The sequence below is a fragment of the Rhopilema esculentum genome, chromosome 3 (assembly GCF_057945365.1).
Source record: "Rhopilema esculentum isolate cy_ngs chromosome 3, ASM5794536v1, whole genome shotgun sequence".
NCBI lineage: Eukaryota > Metazoa > Cnidaria > Scyphozoa > Rhizostomeae > Rhizostomatidae > Rhopilema > Rhopilema esculentum.
The window spans coordinates 4248920-4274315 of NC_142817.1; the positions used below are offsets into that span (position 1 = coordinate 4248920).

Below are 25396 nucleotides of genomic sequence, written 5' to 3' on the forward strand. Positions count from 1 at the left end.
ATTACCAGAAATTAACTTTAGTTCTTGAATAAATATCATTTTTCCTTAAAAACAACGATATCGTGGATGGATCAGTTTTGATAAAAAAGTGAAACTATAGGCTTTGGAAAATCATCATTTTTTCAACAACAAAATTGTAGAAACTAGTTAATTTTGGATACATAACTTTAAAATAAACAGAAATTAAATTTAATTTTGGAGTAAATATCGTTTTTTTCGAAAAAAACCAGCGACATTGTGGAAGCTTCAATCATTGTGAAAGAAGAAAGACAATAGGCTTAAAAAATGATCAAATTTTTCCAAATGTTTTTCTTCAAAAAACTATCAAAATGTGAGCCTCATGGCTTGGGAAAATCGACAATCTTGGATCGGTATCTTTTTCATATTTCCAAAGACGTAATCACACGCTTGAAAGAAAAACTTTCTCTGCTCCATTTATAACTTCATTTGGTGTTTATACCTTTACAAAAGACTTAAATCATTTATTGCGTGTTATAAAAACATGACCTTAAATAGAATAAAATTCATGTTAAAATACATGGCTAACATTTACACTTTCATTCACCTTCCAATTATCATTTAGCGCGTCTGATTTTCGTTACAAAGTAGCCACTCACAGCAAAATAAACCGATGTAATGATGAACAAAGCAATATAGCCGAGGCCAATACGACAACCATAGTGTTCGAAAGTGTCCAAAACGATTCCACCAATCGGTGTTGCGATTGCTTGAGGCAGAACCAGTGCCTAGAAAAAAACATTTAATTTGAAAAGAGCAAACACCATCAGGTCTACATCAATTGAGAAGCTTTGAGGGTGTATGACTGGGGCTTGACAAATCGTGTAACATCTGGGCTAGCTTTTAAAAGAAATTAGTAGCAAAGGCTCAACACAGCCAGGAACTAACGCTGCATTTTATCATGAAGAAAACACTCGTTTTTACAAGAACATACTTTATAAGAGCACCGGAGCCCCATTTCCAAAAAAAATAAGAAATGATGAAAAATGTGGAAAAAAAACAATTTTATTAAACATTTTCTCCAATTGTTAGATTTTATTCAAAAATCAACTTTGCTACTAAAAATGTCAGGCAAAACTGTTATTCAGTGGTCTTAGAAGCATTTGATAGTATGTAGCTGTATAAAAATCAATGTTGAAATAAGACAATATCAGGAAGAACAGAGATTCCAATATCCAAAAAATAAGAACATCCAGCCTCTACATAAATTATCTGGTTTATATAATAAAGAGTGCAGAAATGTAGAATTTAAGTAAGTGTTATCTAAAGTTTTTATCTTCTGAAAATTGCATGTGTTTTTACGACTGGAATATAATCATGAGGAAGGATGCTTATCAAGGAGATCATTTTGACATACCTGGTGCCAGACTGCTAAATCTTTCGCTTTGTCCTTCTCTTCGGGTAGAACATCCATAACCAAAGCGAAATCAACGGCAGAGTAGGCTCCGAAGCCGACACCTAAAAAGTGAGAAGAGCAGATCATATTATGATAGTAGCAACAATTTATATGTTTAATTACGGTACAATAAGATCACTACTATTGGAAACCTGTGGAGTTACAAACATCAAATATATTCTGAATAGGGTTTAAAATTGTGAATTTAACAGCATTTATCATATGTTCATATATGACAAAAATACAATTCATGGGCTAGATTTGATGTTTATATATAAGCTATAATTTCTCAATATAAAATAATATACTTGCAAAAACTCAGAATGACGTTTGACTTGTCTCTATGAATGGAAATTCTAAGTTCCACTGGCAAAATTTGCCTGACATTTCGTTCTTTGGAGACATCTACCTCTAACTCATATTATTTTTTTAACCGATCTAGCAAGATTTCTGTAGCAAAACTAGGCTTTGAGCTCAATCTTGTTCGGAATTTCTATGGCAGGCTACTGCACTTTTCAACAAAACCAAGAGCAGCTGGACAGAGTGTTGGTGAGAAAATGTCTTCAAAGATGCAGGCAGTATCTTCCTGGAACATGGTCGCCGCGCATTTATATGAAAATATCTTCGAGGGAGGTTGATAGAGAAATTTATGCAGTAAACAGATTTAAACTGAATTTTATCAACGTTCTTTACTTTGTCGGTTTTTAAGTCAGGGAAATTAAGGACAAATGTCTAGATCACAATAGTTTAAAAGCTAATAGAACAAGACATGCTTCAACTTCTGGTGCAAATATTTTCAAGGATACCGCATCAGAACTACTTTAGAGGGGTGCAAAAACAGAACTACTTAAGAGGCTTGACTGAGAACAAGACCATCTGCTTGACTAAAGACAAAACAACAAAGACACAAGAAGGCTTCAGAGGATCCTTTCAAATTAAGATGATGTCTCATTCAATGACCCTTTAATGAAATAATGAATGAAATAATTCTACGTTGAGAAATTTAATGCAAAAAATAGAACAGAGACGTAGAGTTTTGAATTCTTCACAATCACGAGATTTGTTCAATCAATCTTCATTTGTAACAGTTCCACTGTTGAAGTTCGACTGCTACTTATCCTACGCTAAATACCAGAGCAACCAATTGACAGATGTGTCAGTTTAGGACCTAAATAGCACTGTTGGAATTGAGTGTCTCTACACAGAGTGAGCTTCCTAACTAGCGTCGGGGAGTGGAATATCAAATATTACAATTGGAATAGATTTATTCGTATATACAAGCAAAAAACAAAATAGCTTAGGGAGTAGAATATGAAGTAAGATATGGCATTGAAAGCTTCTATTCGGGGTCCTGTTTAGATTATCAAAGCCTTACCGAATGTCAGGAAAACGGGTACAGCTGCATAGAAAGCGTATTTTCCTTTGAGCCCACTGAGTATGAGCGAACAAATAGCCATCAGAACAGCTGGAATTAATAAAGAAAAAAATCGTTATTTTTATAAGCAAAAGCACTTTAAGTTTAACAATACCCTTGGTGGCTGGTCAGCCAGAATCAATAGAAATATTGTGAAAAAACAGGCGCTAATTTGCAGAAACGCAATAAAATGTCACAAATTTCGCCGGAAGCAGAAGAAACCTTTATGTTATTTTTGGGGGAAAGAAAGACAAACGACCCTCTTGCAAGACATTACAAGCACCCTCTTGCTCATCAGGGCTCCATTCAATAGCTTCTGGATACTTCATTCAATAAAGATTCATTCTATCATCTCTTAAGCCTGATTTACACGAGACGAATTTTTTCGTGCGAAGCAAATTTTTCGCCGCGAGTGCGCAAAAAATAAGCTCAAAGGTAGAGATTAGAAAATTCGCAGCGAAAAAGTAGCAACCATTCCTACTTTTTCGCTGCAAAATTTTTCGCCTTGAAAAATAAACCAATCAGAACAGCATTTGAAGACACCTGAATTCTGTTTTGTTTTCAGATGGCCTACGTCTTTCCGTATTCTTTTTCTCAGACACTCTCCCCTTTAAAACGTCAATAAAATTAGTTGGTAATTATTCATTTCCTGTTCCTCGTACATAATCCATGTAAGTGGATTCATATCAGATTATTATTCAAACATTTGAATTTCAAATTGACGAAAATTGGCTTGAAAGTTTCATCGTTCTACCAATATGTCGGAAATAAATAATTAGGCAAGAATTTCTTCAAATTGCTGATTTTTCGGCTGCTTTTTGGCCTGCTCAACAGCAACAGTTTTAAGAAGATGCACTAACAGGATCTCACATGCTCTTGCAAGCTTCGATAGCGACCTTTGAAAGTATTTGAAGAAGTTATACTGGTCTTATAAATGTAAACGTGATCCTCTCTTACCGAAAGATGGAATTCCCCCTTCTGAAGACGTCCTGAATACATTTTTCTAATCCAGTATCGCTTTTTGGTGTTTTGCTCGCTTTTTTGATAAATTTAAAATTTTAAGCTTTCTGATAAGATCACTCTTCGGACAGTCGCTATATTTTTTGTAATATTCGCAGCGAATTCGCATAAAAATTTCTGCCAGTGTCAAATGAACTTCGAATTGGAGAGAACAATTCGCAGTTGAAAAATTCGTCGCGAAAAATTCGCTTCGCACGAAAAATTAGGCTCGTCTAAATCAGGCTTTAGACAAATAAGACGAAAAATACCCGGCTGACAGGTTTATGGACGTGATAGTTGGTTGATAAAATCGTACTTTGGTCGGCTGCAAAACGAGTAGAGTCTGGGTAAGATTCCCCTACGAGAAGGTGTGGAGAATCCAAGGCCGCGTTGGTGTAAATGTTTATTCCCTGTGACACACTGAATAGATTCACAAAAGTGCGTCTCTTTCAACGCTATGATAAGGTACGTTTTCCAGCTTAGGCCCGTAAAGTTATTCTCCAAAGATATAAACAATGCGTCGTGTTTATGTATCCATCGAATCCTCAACTAAAAACTGAATGCCTACAGCAAGCTACGTTACCCTTTTACACTCTTCAACAAGAAATTTCTAGAATAAACTCGTACAATATCACGTTTGGAGGAATACAATCTTGAATAAGCAAGTTACAGCATCTTACATAAGGCTAACTCTAGAAGTTTCTAGAATTATTTTCTTATTAGTTAACTTGTCTAGCGTGTTCTACTTATTTAGCATTATTAAAAATTTACTAGAAAGGTCCAGTTCACCACAAAGGCTTTGGTATATTCTCAGACTTGCTAACAGAGTTTAGCTTAAAAAGGACAACGGAATTTTCGGATAAGGCAATGATAAAATGAGCAATTGGGGTGGCGGCTAACTAAGATTACCCACTTATGTCAAGAGAAAATTAAATTTCGTTGTAATACCTTGTTTTATTAAATAAAACTTGTTCTAGTAGTCAAATATTTCCTATTTTTCATTGTTCAAAATTGAAATATTGAATTTTAAATGGACTGATAAACTGATAAAGAATGTCCGGAAAGAAAAATTCGTCAATTTGACAGAAATTAGCGTACCTGATCCAATCACAAGTGGTTTTCTTCTTCGTAGTTTGTCAGACAGAAAGCCGCCGATGACCGAACTACGATCGATATTATAATGAAATACATGAACTGTCTATCGACAAGATGAAACTTAAAATGAACAACAGAAAAAAAATCACTTCATGTCAGACAAATAGATGAATATCAAGTGACTTGGAGTTTAAAAATGACTGCATTGAAGGAAAATGGGGTTTTCATGGCTTTTACATTGCCGCTCCGATTGAAATCTTATCCTTTTTTGAGAATTATTTGATCACTATATGAATGAATGTATGGATGTCTGATGAAAAAAGTTTAGGGGAAAGATTTGAGAATCCTTTGATGACAAGATAAAGGTTGGTGAAGAGGAAATAGGAGAACTTTTAAAGTAGATTAGTGAGATCCGAATTGCGGATATTCTTAAGTACGCAGTTGATAAGGCGAGTTTTTGAGTTGTATTTGCGCAAACTAAGAATCTAGTTAACTAAAACTGACTCACTCTGAGTCAAACAGCTGTAAATTGGTTTGTAACACAAGCAATGCACGGAAGGCGAATTTAGCACATTAAAATATATGACTTTGGCATATTTAAGAAGGAATTCTTTCAAACAATTATCGTAGTTTTGCCTATTTGATTACAAACTAAGCAAATAATGGAGCATTAGGAATCAAGAAATTGCACCAGCCAGCAATAGGATGAATGAAGCACGAGACAAAAGTAAAAGAAACAATTTTCTACTTAAAGTTAGCAATATAAAATATCGGTAGCCATAGGTACATGTGACAAAGAACTTCCAAATACATGTTTGTAACGACTGTACTTTTTCTCAAAAAATCTACGTTTTTGTAATATGTATAAAATACCTGGTTTTTGGTTAGAATAAAGAAGGTGAGAACTGAAAAATCGCCGTTAAGTCTACAAGGGGACTAGAATCTTAGTTTAAGTCCTAGCAATTTTGAATAAAAAAGGGGGGATTTCATGAATAGGAAAACAAAGAAAAACACACTAGGTATGTAATAAAAGACACTTTTCTGTGTAGAACTGAAGAGGTTGTAGAACGAATAAATGTCTGCAATGCAACTCATCCCAGTAACTGTTTTGATCAACCACGTTCCATACCAATCCTTCCCTTCCCACTCATACCCGCTACCACTATACAGAAAAAACCCTAATACATCATCTGACACTTTGGCATGTAATACAAACCACTTCATCCAGATATACTGATGATGAATATGTTAAACACTAATGTGCATCATTAAATCACATTCTAAATGATTAGTTAATAAGCAAAAAGAATACTATAAAACGATCATCATGTTTCTTTCACCTAGTATTGATTGCAATCGATGCTGTGCATCGCTCAATCAAATGATTGATAAATCTCAAAAAGAATGCTTACAAGATTGCTGCAGCAAGAAGCAATGGGAGAAGTATGATTGCGATAGCATTTTCTGGTTGCCAGCAGTTAGGAAGGTAGACCATGTCACCGAGCCAAAACTCAAGGAAACCAGTGACAGTAGAAAGGCCTTGTTGCATCAGAAATCGAGTTATAAACACCCATCGAAAATCATGCTCTAAAAGAAAAAAGAAACTTTACTTGCAAAGAGAAACTAGTTAACGGGGACTCAAATACGCAGCTTGTTTCTTGGAGAGCTATTCAAACGGAAACGGTTTCTTGCTTCAAATCCAAAGTTTGGCCCTGTTCAATTATTCCGTTTTCGTAAAAAGACATACGGAGGCATATGAAATGAAGAATTGGGAACAGGGCCTTTAAAGGCCGTAGAAATAAAGTCAATAAGACGTTTAAAGAAGAATGCAAATAAACTGGAAGAAATATACTCAGGAATGGGGTCGATGTATCCAGGTGGATTCGAAATAACGCGTACGGAAGCGAAGGATCCAATGAAATACCACCCGAAGTTGGATTCGATGTCAATTGAGATTGTTTCGCAACTTAAAATTCTTTGAGTATACTACCCATATTACTCTGTCGAATTTAGGTGTTAGTTGTAGCAAGCAGGAAGAAAAGTGAATAAGTATAAAAGAAAGTACATAAATAAGCAAGCAAGTGAGAAAGCTGGTAAGTAGGATGACTTATTAAATAGTTAGTTTAATACTCGATTAAAAAAGAGCGCCACTATTCCTACACAGGAACGTATTTTAGTAAGTTAGTAAGTAACATAGTGACTAAGTCAATTAGAAAGTAGGTAACTTAATAAGAAAGTAGACAAGTAGATTAATCGGTTAGATGGTTTACCAATTCAGCATGTATCTTACTCTGCAGGAAAATAGGCAAGTTAGTAAACTGGTAGGTGAGTCAGTAGATTGCTATCTGCATTAACGAGCTGTCAATTTTTGTTTTAAGCTACAAATGCGAAAAAAGTCGATGACCAGTTGATAAGTTTTACCTCGTAAAGGTTCCCAGTAGGCCAAGAAAATTGTCTTCAGATCTAGAATATATTGAACGACATTAAAAATATCTTGAAAATAGGTATTGCCCAAAAAGGGGGCCAACATGCTTCGAGATTAGAGATATCGATCAAAAGGGTCTTTCCACGAACAGAGGACCAATATGTTATGATACCATGCGGAAATCGTAATGTTTGAATAAAAAAAGGACCAATACGATATGATATCATACTGTTGTCATTAGGTTTCCGCTTAAACAGAGACCCAAATTATATGATATAATATAGATTCATTTAACATAGTTTCTTCTTAACGGGGTATAAAGTTGTACTGAAGCCAGAGTCTTATCCATCAATCGCTTAATGCCAACAAATGATATCATTTAATGATTAAGTTAAATTAAACAGCATACCTATAGAAGGACTCTTCTCGTAATGAGTTGCTCTCTCAGGACATGAAAGTATAGTCGCAAGAACACAGATGAATACTAAGCTAGCTATTATAGCATAGGTCCAAACAACACCAAGGCTCTGCAGGGACAGAAAAAGAATTACAAAAAATCTTTATAGCTATGAATGCTTTAGGTCTAAACAACACCAAGGCTCTGCAGGGACAGAAAAAGAATTATGAATATCTTTATAGCTATAAATAGCCCAACATGGGTCCAAACAACACCAAGACTCTGCCGGGACAGAAAAAGAATTATGAATATCTTTATAGCTATAAATAGCCCAACATGGGTCCAAACAACACCAAGACTCTGCCGGGACAGAAAAAGAATTATGAATATCTTTATAGCTATAAATAGCCCAACATGACAGATCAAGGATACTATATCTTCAAGGAGACTATACAAAATGTCCCTCTTACAAAAAACAGTTGACGTGTAAAGAAACGGCTCCTTTTGAACTTAATAAACCGGAGCATAGATCCACTTTGTGCTATTAAATCTAAGCAAAATTTGCGAAATATGTACGACTGCAAAATAGAATAGTGCAATTTAAAAAAGAGTTTACTCACATAAGAAATTAGGAAAAACTTACATCCTGGTATATAGACCTTTGAAACCAGATAAAGGGACATATATTGCTTTGATGCTCAATGTTTATGTGAAAAGGGGGATAAAATCTTTACATTAAAACTTTTATAACAAAAAAATAAGAAAAATTATCCTTACTGTAAAAAATACGCCAATTGTTGCACCCGAGACATTTCCAAGCAAGGTCATTGCCCCAATCACCCCTGAACTGAATCCTGTCAAATGAAAAATGTTGATGGACGATATCACCACTAATTATGCCATTTGCATTTTGCTCATGTATCTTCTTAGCATTTGAAGGCAGTTTTTAAAAAATCCAATAAAGTATATAAGTTGTGTATGGTACTTTTTCCTAATAAGGACAATATGATGTCAATCCTTGGCTTATTGCATGCACCTCAAGACACAACCAAACGCAAGACCTTCAAGAAATGTTCAATTTTGAGCCCAAAAACTCTTTATCCTAATTTACTGAATATGCATTTCAATTTTCTACAATAGGTGTTTTTCTACTCTATTTTCTTCTCTATTCTTATGTTCCTCCTATTTCCTATACTGGTTTTGGCTACGTCGTATTCCGCATTCTTTGCATTTGTCGAATCTTGTCCTCTCTTTGTATGGCTCGTTTATTTTCGAGCCACTTGATAACGAGTAGATGCTCGAAACGTCGTGATTTTACAATCTTTTTCAATTTGGTACTTAATTTATATTGTAGTTTTGAGAACCCAGAAATTCATTTTATAACAAATCGTTCTAAGAACACAAAAAATCGATGCTGATGAATCCCACCCCACCCCCCTGGGCCTTACATTAAGTGAAAGATTAGTCACGACAGGGACTCGATTCTACGACCCTTGGTTCTGTAGTCAATGACCCCGACTTCTGAGCAATCATCACGCATTCAAGGCTGTTGCATAAAAAGCTGAGTTTCAATGCACAAGAAGCAGCTGAATTGGCATTGACTGAAGGTGAATAAACTCAGGAAATATGGATCCAGAGCATTCATGTATATAAATATCTCCTGAGCAAGGGACAAGTACTATTTTACTTATTTGAAATGTGAATGCCAATATCATTCTACAATGACATTCTGTGTCAATGTAATTAAATATTTCCAGATATAAACCTTTTTCCCTAACCCAGAAATTTCGTTTTTCTCTAACCGTTTTATGCTCTGAAGAGTGTCAAATGAAAAGCTCAAGTATGTTTCAAATGTTTCCTTTTTTCAAATCTATTTCGAACCTTTGTACAGCCAAAAATGTTTACAAATCATCCTGACGGTGTGCTTACAATGATAAAGCCAACATAGCCATAGCCACACAAGTTGCCTTTTGACGGTCTTCTACAAACTGCCATTGTACTTTATAAAATTGATTTTGTTTCTTCTACTGTCAATATACATGATGCTATACACCACATATGAAGAGTCATGCATCACAAAGCCACTGTATCAAGGAGTCTGGATGCAAAAATTCGTTCACCTTAAATTGCTTGATTTAAGTTAGACCTCAGAAAAGCATGATATTTTCTATTGCCTCTGAGAAGAAATTTCCATATTTCATGTAATCAAGAAGCATGTAACGAGACTGCACAGTTGTGACTGAAAAAGCACGAACCTCGCTGTGCGGCAGGAGTCTTGTCAGCGATCAATCCATTATAAGGCACGCTAATTAACGCGTAACAGGCCACAACACATAAATAAAATATGCTGTACATGCCTAAAACAAATGAAACATCAATTATTCAACTTGATCCAGTTCTTAAGAATTACAAGGTTGGAAATAAGAAAGTATATTACATAAGAAGGACAGATCTGGTACATTACATAAGAAATATGTGACAGACAGTTTTATTGAATCTGGCTATGTGGGACAGTAAAATGGAAAATGTTGTATGCCTTGCAGGAGAAATGCTCTCTAAAATATGATAAATTTCAAAATGACGATATCTGTAACATTCCTGCGTTTATTCCATTGCAAAATTCCTTCGTTTTTATAAACAATATTTCATCCGGACAGGATCAACAGGACAAATTTAACTATCTTTGCCCTCGCTCCAGAAACAATTATAGCGAAATCCAAAAGAATATACAAATATTGCTGATATAGGCAGAACCTGTGTATGCCTTTATTGATATTGCAAGATTCCTGAAAGAAAGGGAGCCTGCTGAAAAGGCTACATATTCTAACACTATATCACCGCATGTTATTACTTAAATGTTTAATCCTCGCTAAATACGAATTAGAAAATATATACCAATGAGGACAGGGCAGTCAATATGTGTAAAACGATTTGGGCATACTGCTCTCCAATCAATAATTTCATCTCGCTTAGATATAGAAGGTTGGCTGGCTTTGGGATGATTTTTCTATATAAAAAGCTATGCCGATCTATACAAAACATATTTCAGAAGGCAATAACATGCGGATAAAATGAAATTTTATCCCCTTTACGTGTCAATTATCATGCTTTCATTCTGGTAGTTGGTTCTTATGTGCCCTTTATCGATGCATTTGGGATATAGGGAAGTAGGAGTTCTGTATTTTGGGTTTCTACACGGAGTTGTTGGTCCCTTGGCTCTGATGAGGGTATTTAAGGGTTTGGGTGGGGCCTATCGTGATTGTTGGTAGACTTCTTAACGCTCTTCTCTTGTTGCAACTGGGGTAAGGTAAAAATTGGACTTCCAAATTTATTAATAAATTCATGTAAACATAAATGAATGTTGTCACATACATAAGCTTCCTCTTGAGTTTGGTTTCTGCTTCAATAAGTTTAAGATAAATATTGTCTCGTCTTTATTCGTGGCATTGGCATTACTTTCCAGGCTAGTAATGTTCACATACGGGGCACACCTTCGAAGCTCCAGGTCAACGAAGCACTGGAAAATGAAATGATTACCTCAAAGTCTTTTCAATAATCTCAAATACCCTATCTGCTTTTAACAGAGCTGTTATGTTAAAATATTGGTGCCTAAATTTACGATTATAAATAAACTGCTGATATAGCTGCAAGGGTGACGGAACAAAGACGAGGCATGAATTCGATACATATGCCTCTGCAACAGTAGGGCTGTAGGATGAATAGCCAGTACTGTCGAGAGAGGAGAGGGTAGCCGGGGTAAATTGCCGAAGCCCGGGTCACAAGAAGGGCCCGCGAAAAGTTTTACTTATGCAAAACATTTTTAAACAATCCGCTTGTTTGACGCTCATAGGTTATCTCTTTTGAGGATTGTTTGTCTGTCAAGTTTAATCTTTGTTTGGCGTTTGATTTGATGTTTTATCAACTTTGCCCCTGCACCACTACTCCTGCACAAGAGCCCGTGTTGTTAATAGCACCAGGGCCAGTGCTGGTGCTCGACCGGCCTGTGTATAGCTAATTCTGTATGATCATAATGAAAGACGTGATGCTGCATAATGTAGTGAAAGGCATGAAGAATGCTGCATTATGTAGACCCCTATATGGTGCGAAAGCACGATGTAGATTTCTATATGATGGGGCGTTTAATACCCATAACATTTCAAAGATTTATAACGATATCTCCATGCAAAACTTTTTTTCGTTTTTAATGATTAACTGTACACAGGAGAAGAGTTGCTTTGGTTTTAGTAGATGGATTCATTTAGCACTTGATTTAAGCACTGTTAAGGACGGTTAATAATTTCCAGTCGGCTGAAATTTTATCAGTGTTGTTTAAAATGTTAATTTAATTCGACAGAGAATGGTTAATTATAATTTTGAAAAATTTAGTTTGAATGTCAAGCTAGTGTTCTTATTTAAAGCCTATAAGCAAGTATGGTATTTACTCACAGTTGCGTTTCCTCTAAAGCTGAAAATTAAATAATAGAACTTTAATTCAGTTTCTGTAAAGATTTGATATTCATTCCATTTCGATCTACTTATGTTGATCGGAATTGTTGGCAATGACGCGAGTATTATCGGAATGGCTGGTGTTTTAACGAAGATCGCGATGGCAAGCGATTTATCTTGTGTACCAATTAAAAATTATAGCTATGCTATAGTATTTTTAAAATATTAAGCCTTTAACTATCACGATAATATACGATTAGATTGTCAGTAAAGATGACAAGGTGACTGTTTAGACTTTTCAAGTATAATCATTTAATTATACTGAGAAAAGAGTTGAGCAACCGACACGACCAGGGAATGAGCTTAACCACATGGACAAGTGAAACTGTACGTCACCACACAGTAACTTTCCCGTCCAGCAGAGATTGAGTCCTGACCTGGTCGTGTATGTGGCTCATAATTTTTCATTGCTTATTTTCTCATATCCGATTCTACACATAGATTTAAGATTATGATCATCCGTCGGCGAAGAAAACGTACAGTTTAGAGTTTAATATCTGAATATTGAAATTATCTGTTTTATGATGGAACAAAATCATTTCATCGATCGTGGTCCAAATCTAATTCTTTCGTAAAAGTGCAAATTTATTAGTTGCTTATATTTAATTAAAGATGTTTTTAAGTAGCTTTCAATTTTACATTTTCAGGTTCAGAATGAGTTAAGTCAAAGAATCAGATTGTTTTATGAACAAGTGCAATATAGATATATGAAATATTTTTAGATAAGCATATGAAGTATTGTTTTATGAGCTTATGAAATATTGCCTAATGAGCATGTTAAATTTTTTTTTGTTTAGCACGTGAAATATTGCTTGATGAGCACATGAAATATTGTTTTGAGAGCACGTGAAATATTGCTTGATGAGCACATGAAATATTATTATGAAATATTGTTTGATAGCAACTGTGAGATGTAAGAAGCATCTGAGACAGGCATATCTCTGATATATTGCAAGTTAAGCAGCATTAAAATACCTCTCAACATCAGGAGCACTAAATGCCATTCCAAACAAAGAAATACTGTGAATGAAATAAAATCATCGATATGATGAAAAATGTAACATATCATACTAAAAGGATTCTATGAGGATTCTTAAAATCAGTAATAAATTAGAAATATGATAAGATTTTGATTGCTAAAAACTCAGGTAGCTAAGCTATAAAACACAATCATGACTGACAAGGGGTACTTATGTCGTGAATTGACCGACAAGGGGAGACATTGATAGCTGAAGCATCGTGTCTTTTAGTCCATAATTACAATTAAAAACTTGCAAGAAAGAATGGAGCCTTATCAATTAAACTGCATATGGCTTTTTAAAAATAGTCTTATGGATGCTAGATTTAAAAATGTCTACCTGTTTGACTTCAACTTGGCTTCGTCACACAGAAATGTATCATTTTAAACAATACGGTAACATTAACGAACTCGATAATCGATTATAAATCCAAGCAAGCTTACCAAAGAAGGACAGTTCCTCCAAGCATAAGGGGTCTCCGCTTGCCATATGGCGAAGCAAGGCGATCACTATTCAATAAAAGATAGCATTAGACATAAATCAAAATCGTTTTCTTCATTTTTTTTAGAACACGTTTTTTGCATCTGTATTTGCTACAACCTAGCATCCGAATATAGTTTTTAGAACACTTAGTAGCTATTCTTTTCTAGCAGTATCCTGGCTCTCTCTCTTGATGTAACTACATCTCATAATTCCGACCTTTGGAATTAAAGTGAGCTAAGTTCTCAGGACACTCAGAAGTTGTGCTTTCCTGGTCCCTCGCTCTCGCGCGACAACACCTCGTGATTCCAAAGCTTGGAATTACAGAGAACTTAGCGACTCACTTCACTCTGGGTAAAAGATTGGTCATCACAGGGACTCCCAGATTCTTGGATCTGTATGCCGCGATCACTGAGCCATCCTTGCATCAGACCATTAGTCTAACTATTACTTCAGTTAGCCTGGAAATAGCTTTTTGGAGCATACGGGTCAGTGCTCCGAAACCTTCAAAAATACTATCTTGCAAGTTTTGTGCTAGCAACAGCCCCCTACCAGCAAAAAATTGGGGTGATAAATCAAAATGATCCTTAGGTTAGAGCTCAAGAAACATATACTGACTCGAACTAGAATTATAACCTGACTGTCACACATATTTTACACATAAGCACTCTTTGAAGTTACAACTCAACTTCAGCCCTACTTCATTGCCACAAAGTGAAAAATCTTTGCTGGATCTTAATGGAAGATTTCTAGCATCTCAGAACAATTAGGTCAAATAACATCTATAATTTTACTAAAAGTAAGAGACGAATAGACCTTAGCAAACAAAAAATCAACAAGCACACATCAGTTAGAAAGACAGACCTTCAGTTGACTAAATTTTATAAACGAACTTCATAATTAAGTTTCAGTAAAATGTTGAGAATGCTTTATTCGTGATATATTTGCAAAGCATGCACAGATGTGCCTTAGTAGCATCTCTTATGTGGTCTAGAGAGAAGGCATTTATCATTTTTTCTGCTTTTCGATAAAATACCTTCATTGAGTCATGAAATATTTTACTTTTGAAGCTATTATTTACCTCTGTGCGAATAACATCTATTATAGGATATATCCTATAATAGGCTCTTCTATACCACTTAAGATATTTTTAAAATAAAATGATTTTCAACTTATATTGTATGTGGCTTCTATTAGATAATTGTAAATTCTTGTATATAACGCTTAGCAATCCTATCTATATTTGGAAACATATGAAAAAAGTGACAATAACTCGGTGGGTGAACCTAATTCATAGTTCTTTCTGTATTTATTATTACGTAGCATTTCCCAACCTTTTAAGACCAACCAATGGACTACAAAACAGCGTCACAACTACAAAAGAAATCGGATTACTTCAATATGCATTCTTTCAGGTATTACAAGAATAATTTTCATTTGTTGGGGTTTAATACAAGGGTTGCCAAATTTGGTAATTTCAGCTTTCAGGGGCAGGTTCCCTTACGAAATTTAAAAGCAGTATGTCCTCTCAGTCAGCGATTGGCTGATTTGAACAATGAGATTCAAACAATGAGCTTTGGACCATCCAACATCTTCACTCATTGGGTAACATACCGGATTATCATGTTGTCAAACATAGTCTCTGATTGGATGATATAGTGAATTATTCATCAATGTCACGCAAGGATGAGTTTTAAGTCCAATGAAAATAGAATTAAGCACAACAGGGAACAGACTGCTTTTAAGATTACATATCTAGTATTGAAGTTTTTTCCTTAAATCAATCTCTTTTAATATTGCAGACTAAAAGGAAAAAACTAGCCAGTGTATATAAACATAAATTGCATTAGATTTTCTGAATAACTTAGTATCAGCGGGAACAGCTTTCGTAGCATCAGAAATTAAGGAAGGAAGAAAATATTGTTATGATGCATCGCTTCTGCGGAAAGAAGCAAGGGGTATTAACGATGTTTGTCGATTTCAAGTCTATCAGAACCAGTGAGTTGGTGACAATTATGAAGGTAGTAATTGATAACAATGATTAAGGCAACTGATTGCACTATGGTTGTGATAATGCAGAGCCTGTGGGGTAATCTTTAATTTGAGCAAAACTGATTTGTTGATCTATCCGGCATGGGTTGATTATAATTATGATTGAGGGTGAAAAGATAATAATGATAATAACGATGGCGGCGACTGGCTGCACCAATGTGGGAAAGATAAAGATTGGTTTTTCTATTGATAGTTTTATATAATTGATAGTTCCCTATCATAATTTTATATAATTCAAACCCTGACTTGGGATGATCATAATGTCAATGGAGGTGGTCAGTGGCGGCGCCAACCAAAAGGCTTTGGGGGGGGGACAAAATTAATCTAGGCCACGCCATTTGTTCTGGCAGGAAACGCACTTTTACCAACAGTGAACGCTAATTTGCGAATTGCAAACACCATAAAAAATACCTTTCCAAAAAGCACCCCTCCCCCAACAACTTCTTGTCGAATTTAGACAAAATACAAACTCGTAAAGTAGGGAGGCCGCTACTGGAGGTGGTTAGGACCATAATGTTGGCGAGTAGCAACAGTCTGTTGATAACGAAAACTAATTTTAAGATAATGTTGAAATCTTTAATGAAAAACGCACTTGCCCCTCCAGCAACCATTGCTCCCATGACCTGCCCTTTCATCTGCGATCCTGCCAATGCATGTACTTGACTAGGAAGCACTACAAACGAAAATAATTTTATGTGGTGATGAAGGATTATCAAAGCTGGTTTGGACAAGACCAGAAGAGTCGTGGAATTACTTTCATGAGGATGAAACTAATATTTTATAAAAAGCCATTGTTCATTTGATAAAACTTTGCGGAAACTTTCAGTGACAACCTATAAAAGTAAAAATTCGAAAACCACACTAACACAGTTTGTGTTGCGACTCATACCGGACAAAATTTTCAGACAGTATGATGCAAGGGGGAACAGGCTCCACGTCCCCTTGCACAACTCCCGTTGCTCAAACAGATTCTCAGGGCATTGACACCACAGTGGCAACGAGGTCTTTAAGAGCATTTTAGCTCTACGATACTTAAAGTACACATGAAATCCAGTTTCGGGTTTCAGTATCGGTCCAAAGTCTCCTTGCAGTCTAATTTACGTATTTGGGAACAGGTTATTACTTTGTTGTTTGTTGTGTGGTTTGCATTGCACATGAGGAAATCATATGAATAGACTGAAATGAACTGCGTACTTAGAAAAAAACCTCGTGTTGCAATTTTTTTTCTATTTTCTAGGTAAAAATGTTTGAATTAAAGTTTTATCTTTGTTTAAATTTTCAAGCAAGCTTCATCAAATACGAACTTTGGAAAACAAACATCAAACGATATTTCGAACCAATGTTTTCCCAGAAGTACAGAATTGAAACAACTGAGGCGACACGAATGTAGATAATTGTGGATTTCAACTGCTGGTAACTTCTTCCTCTGACTCTAACTTCCACGATTTTGGGAAAAAAATGAGATAAGAAGAAAAACTGCGCATTTAAGTGAATATTGAATCAAAGTAGATCTAGGAAGAAGATTTTATCAAATAGCTTTCAACTAAAATATGTTTAAATTCACTAGATTAAAATCAGGTAGTGTAGAATAAGCTGCTATATGATAAGCTGACTAGTTTTGTCATTCATTTCTGTAGCGGATATTTTCTACCTTTATGAATGAGCGGAATAAAATCATTCAGCTGATATATAAAGAATAGCTGGCAAAAATTTGGCTTATGGGCCGAAAAAACAATGAGCACTTTGCTGGGCTCCTTTGGAATGATCTGTATTAGCAGATACAGTTGGAAATTGAGAACACCTGTCTATGTTTTGAAAAATCACATAAGAAGTGTTTGAAGCTCCTTTTTTGATGGGAGTCCTTCTTTTAAAACGTTTTTGTATAGACTAGCTCCTTAATCAAACATTTTTTGCTGCTTTATAAGATAAATTTCCATGGAAACACCCTCATTTCATTACTAAGTAGATGGTGTCTAGCATTCCCTACGTCATGAAATTCGATCTGTTCTTCATTTTACTACTTTTTCTGCTTTACCCATCCAAAAAGACAACGCCAATAAGTAAAGTAAACATGATCCAAATCATACAAGAGAACATTTACCCTCATACATTGCTTTGTAAAAAAACAAAATAAATTGCTTAAAAGAGAAAAAGGTGGTGGTTATGTATTATTCTGTGAATGTTCAAAAATGTTTTAAAGAATTTGGTAAAATGCGAAAAAATGGTAAAATGTGAATCAAACGTAAATTTCAGCTAGAATGTTTAAATATTGAATCAAATACGAACCTTCGACAGATAGAACCAGAAACATAACGCTCATACCAAACCAGGAAATGTTAAGGAGAAAAACACGAGACTTTGAAAGTAGAGGTATTTCTTCATGGTATGTTTCGCCAAATCTGAAAAAAGAATCAGAGAGAACTTGACAACGGTATCAGATACCCAAACCTGTCACAGTTTTTTAGCATTACTTTTTACCCTTTATCTTATTTTCATAACCATTTTCAGTTTAACCTTCCTCAAACCTTATTAGCCTCCTAAATTAAACCATCTCCTTCCCTCTCGCATATTTTTCAGCTTCTAACTAGTTCAACACGATATTAAACAGAGTACACTAAGGAATTAATTCGCATTACCTTGTTGCTTCTTCTATAAATAGTTTCTTTATGGTTTCAAGAAACCTATCTTGGAAAATTAATTAACACTTTCTCGTTACGAGTTTTTAGATGAGAATTTCTGCACCACTGGGAGAAACTTGAATCTATTCGGCCATATAGCTGAATTAGAAATGAAACATTGAAAGCATCTTCGAATTGGTCATGATAACAGGAACAAAAAAGTTCTATGTTGTGTAGTCATAAAGTTAATGAAAAAGTGGAACCAAACCATTTGTCAATGAGAACCAAAATTACAGCATAGCAGAAGGGAATGTATCATTAGAAAAAAATCCTTAAAGAACGTCAAAGCTAAAGTCCTGTCAATTCTTTTGGCAACTGTTAAAGTCCTATAAAGTTACTGGTTGAGTCCAACAAAATAACCAATTCACGAGAAAGCCCGAAACAGAGGAGAAAGCAAGCTCTTGCACTTTCTAGATAGTTTTTAGATTATTGATGAGCTAAAATAAACCCAAAGTATGAAATATAGTTTTTAAAACAATATATTTAAACGTTAATGACCTTAAATGCACGATATTTCAATAATTTCCAAAAGCAAATGAGAGGAATAGATTTTCAGATTTTTAGAGCAATATTGACAGGAAGGAATCAGGAAGGAATATCAACAACACAAATCTATTCAATGACTATTTTTGAACATTTTCAATTTGCTATAAAGAGGCTAGAAGTTTGATTATCTATATCCTTCATGTACAAGCTTTCTGTTTAAAAGAAAACTTAAGAGACAATGAAATGGAAATGTCTGCTTCAAAGCTGCGTTTTTTAGACTTGTGTTAATAATTAAACAGTACATAGAGAGAAAACCTTGTTTCGACCTAAATCAAAGCAGAAACAAACATGCCCATTCATGTAGAATTACACTACAGCGTCTCATTAGTTAAATCACCAAAAATGCAAAAGTATTTTTGCAGAAATGATATATGTCGCAATAAGAGGCAATCCAACAGAGTTCCATCTCAGCAGGCCATCAAGAAAACGCTTTGACAAGAAGGAAGAGGTACAAAGACACCTTGACAAGCACAAGCCTTGAGACAACTGATACAAGGTCTTGAAATATTAATGCCATGGACCTCAAAGAAGCAAAAAAATGAATGGAATGAGAATTGAAACTAGCATAGCAAAGTGAAGCATCTACAAAGCACTAATATTGCGACACTAGTTTTGTTTCTAATAATGATTTATCACTGAACGAATTAGCCTAAGGCAAGGTTTTTAGCATGCTAAAAACGGGGCCATTTTCCTTCTATTCTGTCCAGCAATAGACAATCCTCCTCTCTTTTATGTAAACAAAGTCATACCAAACTAAGGTTAATTAGACTGGCACCAAGTCGGATTGAATTTTGATTCACGTTGTATTCTCCCATGTTATTCAAATCAAGTCAAACTGTGGATATGTTGAGCATCCCCTAAGTTAGACAATTTCCTTACATCCCTTGAAGGTCGAAATTTAGGGGATTCAACTGTTATCTTAGTGAAGACGCTGACTTTTATTTCCATTTGTCAGATACATATTTTCAATTTGTCTCAATGTTTTTCAGATAGTAGACTGCTGTTGGCATAAAGTGTAAAACTTCAAAGTTGTTCTACACACATACGGATTACATCTTTGTATTTGTGGCACCAAACACTTAAAAACGGACTGGTAAACAATTATCTCTTAAGTTAATCATTTGCTTATCAGTTCTCAGTCATTCTCTAGTATGATATTGTTTACTAGCAAGAGGCAGGTAACATAAAGTATTACAATGAGTTCTCATTCAAAACATCGTTTACAGCAAGCTGGCTGGCTGCAACAGCACACCCTGTCCTCTAATTCTCAAAATGTATATACTTAAAACAATGCAATAAAGAACATTGATCTTGGCCTACAGCATGCAATCCTTTAAAAAGTATTTAGCATCATGCCAATATGTAATATTCTCTGAGCTTCCTTATTTCAACATCATCTTTCTTTGATAAAAGAGCTGCTACTTACTGGGTTCCATTGTTGTGTCGAACTTTGTGCCATTTTCCATGCAATTGCTTTTGCATAAATGTGTCTTTGAAGTAAAACGAAGCAAATGATAAGTTTTAAATTTTAATTATGACTAAAGAGCATTTATCATTCTCAATTAAAAGGTTATCTGGTGGGTGATCTAAATGGCCAAATAAAACTCAAAATAAAATATTCAAGTTTTGTCATATATTAGCAACAGTATTAGTGATCATCGTGGTTTTTTCCTGATAAACGAATGCATCAAATGGATAAACTAGATACAACATCAGGTTATTTGCTTAATCAAAAAAGAGATTAGCTAGGGCAAAAGAAGGTAGATGTGATCAGGTGGCAAATGGGATTCAGTCTAGTCTTTGAGTTGTAAAAAAACACACTCTTGTTAAAGCAAAATAATAATAAATGAAGTAGAATATGTTGGCATCTTGTCCTTCCAACATGAGGCTATTTGATTTTGATACCAAGATCTTTAAAAGGGAGCTCAAAAAACCAATTTCATTTATAACTAAAACTCAGAAAGGTTCATGATAAATCAGTTCAGATTTTACATATTGAAGGTTAATACTAAAAAGGTTAATATATATTAAGGTATAATAATGCATGCTATCCATAAACTATTTAGAAAATGGTACAATTTTGGTATAATCAAAGTTATTTTATGGTAACTGAGATCTGTTTTGTATGCAAAACTGAAAAGTAAATGTGAAGTGTAAAGACTAACAAGGCAGTGGTGAGTTTTTCATACATATATTAGTCGAAAATGCCAATTTTCAAGGTTACCTTGCCCAATAAAACTGGGTAAACTGAGAAAATAGTAAACCTTATAAAAGATAGATGCAGATAATATGAGAGATCAATGAGACCTTGCAAGTTTATATTGTCAAGTCTTTGCAGTTAAGAGCTGCATAGTTTTAAACTGCACAGTTAAGACTCAAAATTAACAGAAAAAAAATTTAAATTGTTGGTAGCATGTCAGCATTCAGTGAAAAAAACTGATCTCTGCTAACAATATGTTCTTTAAAAAGGTTATTTCACAAGTTGCTCACATAAGCTGCTCAAATACCTAGCCTGACAAAAAAAATTATCCCTAACCACTCAAATAAGCATAATTCAGACTGTCATTTCATTGGCACCAAAACACAGAGTGGAATGCATAATAAGAAGCAAAAATCTTTCACCATCTGCATGGCTTAATAATGAAAACAGAATATCACTATAGAAAATGAATATATATCATAAAAGAAATGACTTGTTGATATACTGCTTACTTACTACAAAATTGATCATTCCAAAAAATGGAAAATTTGTGCCTTCTCTTGAATTTTTTAAAACATGTAATAGCCCTGAATATTATTTGAGGTTTTTGAAAAGTGTTTTTGGCATGAACCGAGAAAATTTCAATAAGCCTTGCCAACAATAATTTGATGCTAGATATTTGAAATTATCAGGCTGACAATTGAAACATATTAAGAAATGGAAGAGAAATTAAATAAACTTTCGCTTAATCATCTTATCTGTTGAGCAGCTCAAAAGAGATGAAGTCTAGTTACAAGTGGTGTTTATGTATATATCATGAAATTAATTGTTTGATAAATAGATCAAAGATAATGTATTTGTAATTCATACCTTCATCCTCAAGCAATGTTCTCCTCATTTCAGAGTCAGTTTTTTAGCTAGAGCTTTCAAGACAGAAATTTCATGTAGAGCTAAATTGAAATAAAACAGTACTTATTGAAAAGAATTTGAATGTTCATAGGATAAGAAAATGTGCAATTTATCCCATCAGTTGAAAGCAAAAATTCAAAAAAATATTTTAATTTCAAACATTTCCAGCGTTCATCTTTATCCCTGGAATGAGCATGAACATACTAGAAGGAATTGACACTTCATGAAGCCTTCTGCCAAACTATATGAATCTGGAGATGCAGCAATGGGCAGGGAAAATGCAAAACAACAAGGGCCAATCCAATATAAATATTCCGAATTTAAAAATAAAAAATTTAAAAACAAAGTTTAATAGTTTAATATTCTGCTCCACATATAGGACTTTAGCAGAGTAAAAATAGTGAACATAAAACTCTTATACATTTTTCAAATCTATTGTGAGACCTGGCAATGAATGTGTAGCAAAATCTATAGAAAGGCCATCAGAAATATCAAACTGATGATAAAGATTTGACATTAAAAGCTCTTGTGCCACTGTCATGCCTTACGGCAGTTGTCTTGAGAAATTGACTGTGTCTTGAATTTTCATGCAATACGATATAAGGCTGGTTCTTTAAATTATATGCAAATCGTTCTGGCTGCGCAAGAGCCTTTAATAATGAAATTATAATTTTCTGCCATTATTATTTTCTGCCATTTTCTTCATTCTTAGGATCATTTGAATAACTAGCTTGATTTGGTGTTAATCCAAAATCCAATGTACACAACTGAAAATAAAATCTCAAACATTACAGTAGTTATAAAACAGTATGAATTGGAAAAAGCTGTACTATGTGGTTTTTCTATATAATCCAATAAAAGTTTTACAAGTACATATCACAAAATACTTTACATACAGGAAATTACTCTACAATGCTACTGAGGATGATACCCCAGAGAGCAAAGTACTATGTCTACCCCAGGGCCATTAAACATAAAAAAACTGGGGCCATTAAACATTAATCTATATGGTAGATGACTTAAATAACTTTTTAAACTTTCCAGAACTATTGATTTGATTTTTTATAAGACATAAGTGTAAAATAACATTAGAAATGCTTCAACAATCTCAAGCAAGGGTAAAATTTTCAATCTCCTATAAACTCCTGTCGCAATATCTAACTGTTTCGTTATCACTGTCCATCTGTCAATGGCGAATGTGCAAAACTAATTTGCTATACAGTGGTAAGTATTAAGGGGTCATCAATTAAACTTTTCACCCAAGAAAACAGAATCTGGTTGATGATGTATACCCCTCTCTTAACAGGTGATTTCACTTTCATCACATAATAGGCCTAAATACTACAGCTAGGGAAAACTGGTCTGTGGTTTTTATAGCTACAGTTGAAAAGATACCTTTATGATTTAACAAGCTGCTAAATCATAAAGATTACTTTTCAATGTCATTAGGAATGAAAGTTCAATAATTTCAATCATTTTTACCCTGAATTCGCAATTAACAGACAAAAAATAATTTTTCGGTGAATACTTAGGGAAAGTAAGAGCTTTTTGAACATTTATCTGTTACTGAAGAAAAGTGTAAATTTTTGACAAATTTTAGAACCCAAGAAGCAGTACAATTCTATATCAATAAACAGCCGAGGCCAGGTAATTCGACTGCTTGATCCAGGCCAGGTTGCAAAAACCGAGATACAATTTTTTGTTTCGGGGGGGGGGGGCAGCCCTAATTAATAAGTGAGTAACAGTCATATTTTACAACAAAAAAGTATTTTACTTATAATATTTAAGTTTTTTGGGGGGGCCAAGGCCATCTGGTATCTCGGTCCTTGCCAGGTTTTATCTCGAATCGAAGCTTGCCAGCCCTTGCGAGTTTCAATCTCTGAAATCACGACTATTCAAGATATATCTCTGGAAATATTTAAAAGGCAATATTTATTGCTTGTCAGGGAGAACTTTTAGCTTAAATTCATGGATACAACAAGATATCTTACTGCAGGTCGGGCCTAGTGCAGGTCGTTTGTTTACAAGTTAGGTCTAGGATCGAGCTAAACTATTTTTCATAAATCCAAATAGAAGAATGCACAAATCTTTATCAAATAAACTTACCAGCCCATTACAGAGATAAAATCTTTGATTTCCATATTACTGCATATTGTTAAGAGTAAAAAATTGTCTTTAGTGTTAACCATTTCAGCGATGAATCTGTAAACAAACCTGAGAGAGACGCTCATGAGATCACATCATTTTCCCGCTTCATCCTACCACAGGGCTACAAGGCAACGTAGGACGTGGTACATACTGTTTTCCTTGATCTCAAAAGAAAATTTTCCACTCGCATGTAATTATTTAAACCCCTAACCTAGAAGATAAAATTGTCTATGACTGAACAAGGCAGTTTGAAAATGCAGTTCGTCATCGTTATGTATAATCTTTAGTTTCTCTCCAAAGAAAGTAAAGTTTCTTTGCTATCCATAACAGTGGTGTGCTGGGGATGGTATTGCAGGGGGGCAAAGAGTCATAATGCCGCCCCGTATTTAGCTTTCCTTTAAATTTCATTCAATCTTTCAGAAATACGCAGTAAAGTAGAAGAATTCGGAAGCACGTCGATCTTTATCTTCAAATGAGGGGGAGGGTCAATTACCGACATGTTGTGAAAGAGAATTTTCTAATAGAGTATGAATATGTATTTATTTGTCAAACATAACAGTATTTTTAAGTGTTATTGTAGCGGCTATATCATCGAACTGCTCAACAATCATATTCAAGAATGTAACTATTGAGGGGGGTTGGGGTATGAAGGGGGTGCTGAGATTATTCTCAGCACTTGAGATTATCCATCACTGTTGGCGGCAAAAAAATTGCAAGGAAGACGTTCTAGTGATTGTCTGAAAATTCATCTAAATATTTACAATATCGCTCTAGACCAATGAAAGACCCTGGGCAATACCCATAAATATTCTTAAAAACATGGCCCAAGGGCCATTACGAGGCCAACACTTTCGAATTTTGATGCTTCCAATTTGCAGGAAAATTCACTTTTTGAAGCAATTTTAATAATTCAAGCTTTCTCTTAAATGAATATCCACAAGCTGAAAGCATTGATTGTGTAAATCGGGTTTAATGGTCTTCGTTTCTTTATTATTTGGCTAGAGTGTTTTTTGTGCCCCTGTAAAATCAAAATTCATTTTGGCGCCCCTGTTATTTGATTGGCAGAGGGGGCAATTACCCCATTGCCCTCCTGCCAGCACGCCACTGATCCATA

At 34.7% G+C, this 25396-nt stretch overlaps 1 protein-coding gene across 1 annotated transcript; it reads right to left on the reverse strand.

Moving 5' to 3' along the window:
• Positions 1–100: 100 nt before the first annotated feature.
• On the reverse strand, positions 101–24402 carry LOC135692684 (uncharacterized). Its single transcript, XM_065210932.2, has 19 exons — positions 24241–24402; positions 22096–22175; positions 20452–20515; positions 18088–18200; positions 16394–16474; positions 15084–15123; positions 13713–13778; positions 13226–13270; positions 12191–12209; positions 11117–11261; positions 10000–10101; positions 8522–8598; positions 7757–7874; positions 7344–7385; positions 6335–6509; positions 4926–4990; positions 2790–2879; positions 1376–1476; positions 101–746 (listed from the first exon to the last, which is right to left on the reverse strand). The coding sequence occupies exons 2-19, from the start codon at positions 22121–22123 to the stop codon at positions 576–578; spliced, it is 1542 nt and encodes a 513-aa protein (XP_065067004.1). The 5' UTR covers positions 22124–22175; positions 24241–24402; the 3' UTR covers positions 101–575.
• Between the last annotated feature and the right edge of the window lie 994 nt (positions 24403–25396).

Excerpts from the sequence above, each read along its gene's own strand:
- LOC135692684 (XM_065210932.2), bottom strand. The coding sequence starts at position 22,123 with ATGAGGAGAACATTGCTTGAGGATGAAG. Across the intron at positions 1,477-2,789 it reads ACCCGTTTTCCTGACATTCG|GTGTCGGCTTCGGAGCCTAC; the intron begins GTAAGGCTTTGA and ends CTCACTTTTTAG. Across the intron at positions 747-1,375 it reads ATTTAGCAGTCTGGCACCAG|GCACTGGTTCTGCCTCAAGC; the intron begins GTATGTCAAAAT and ends GTTTTTTTCTAG.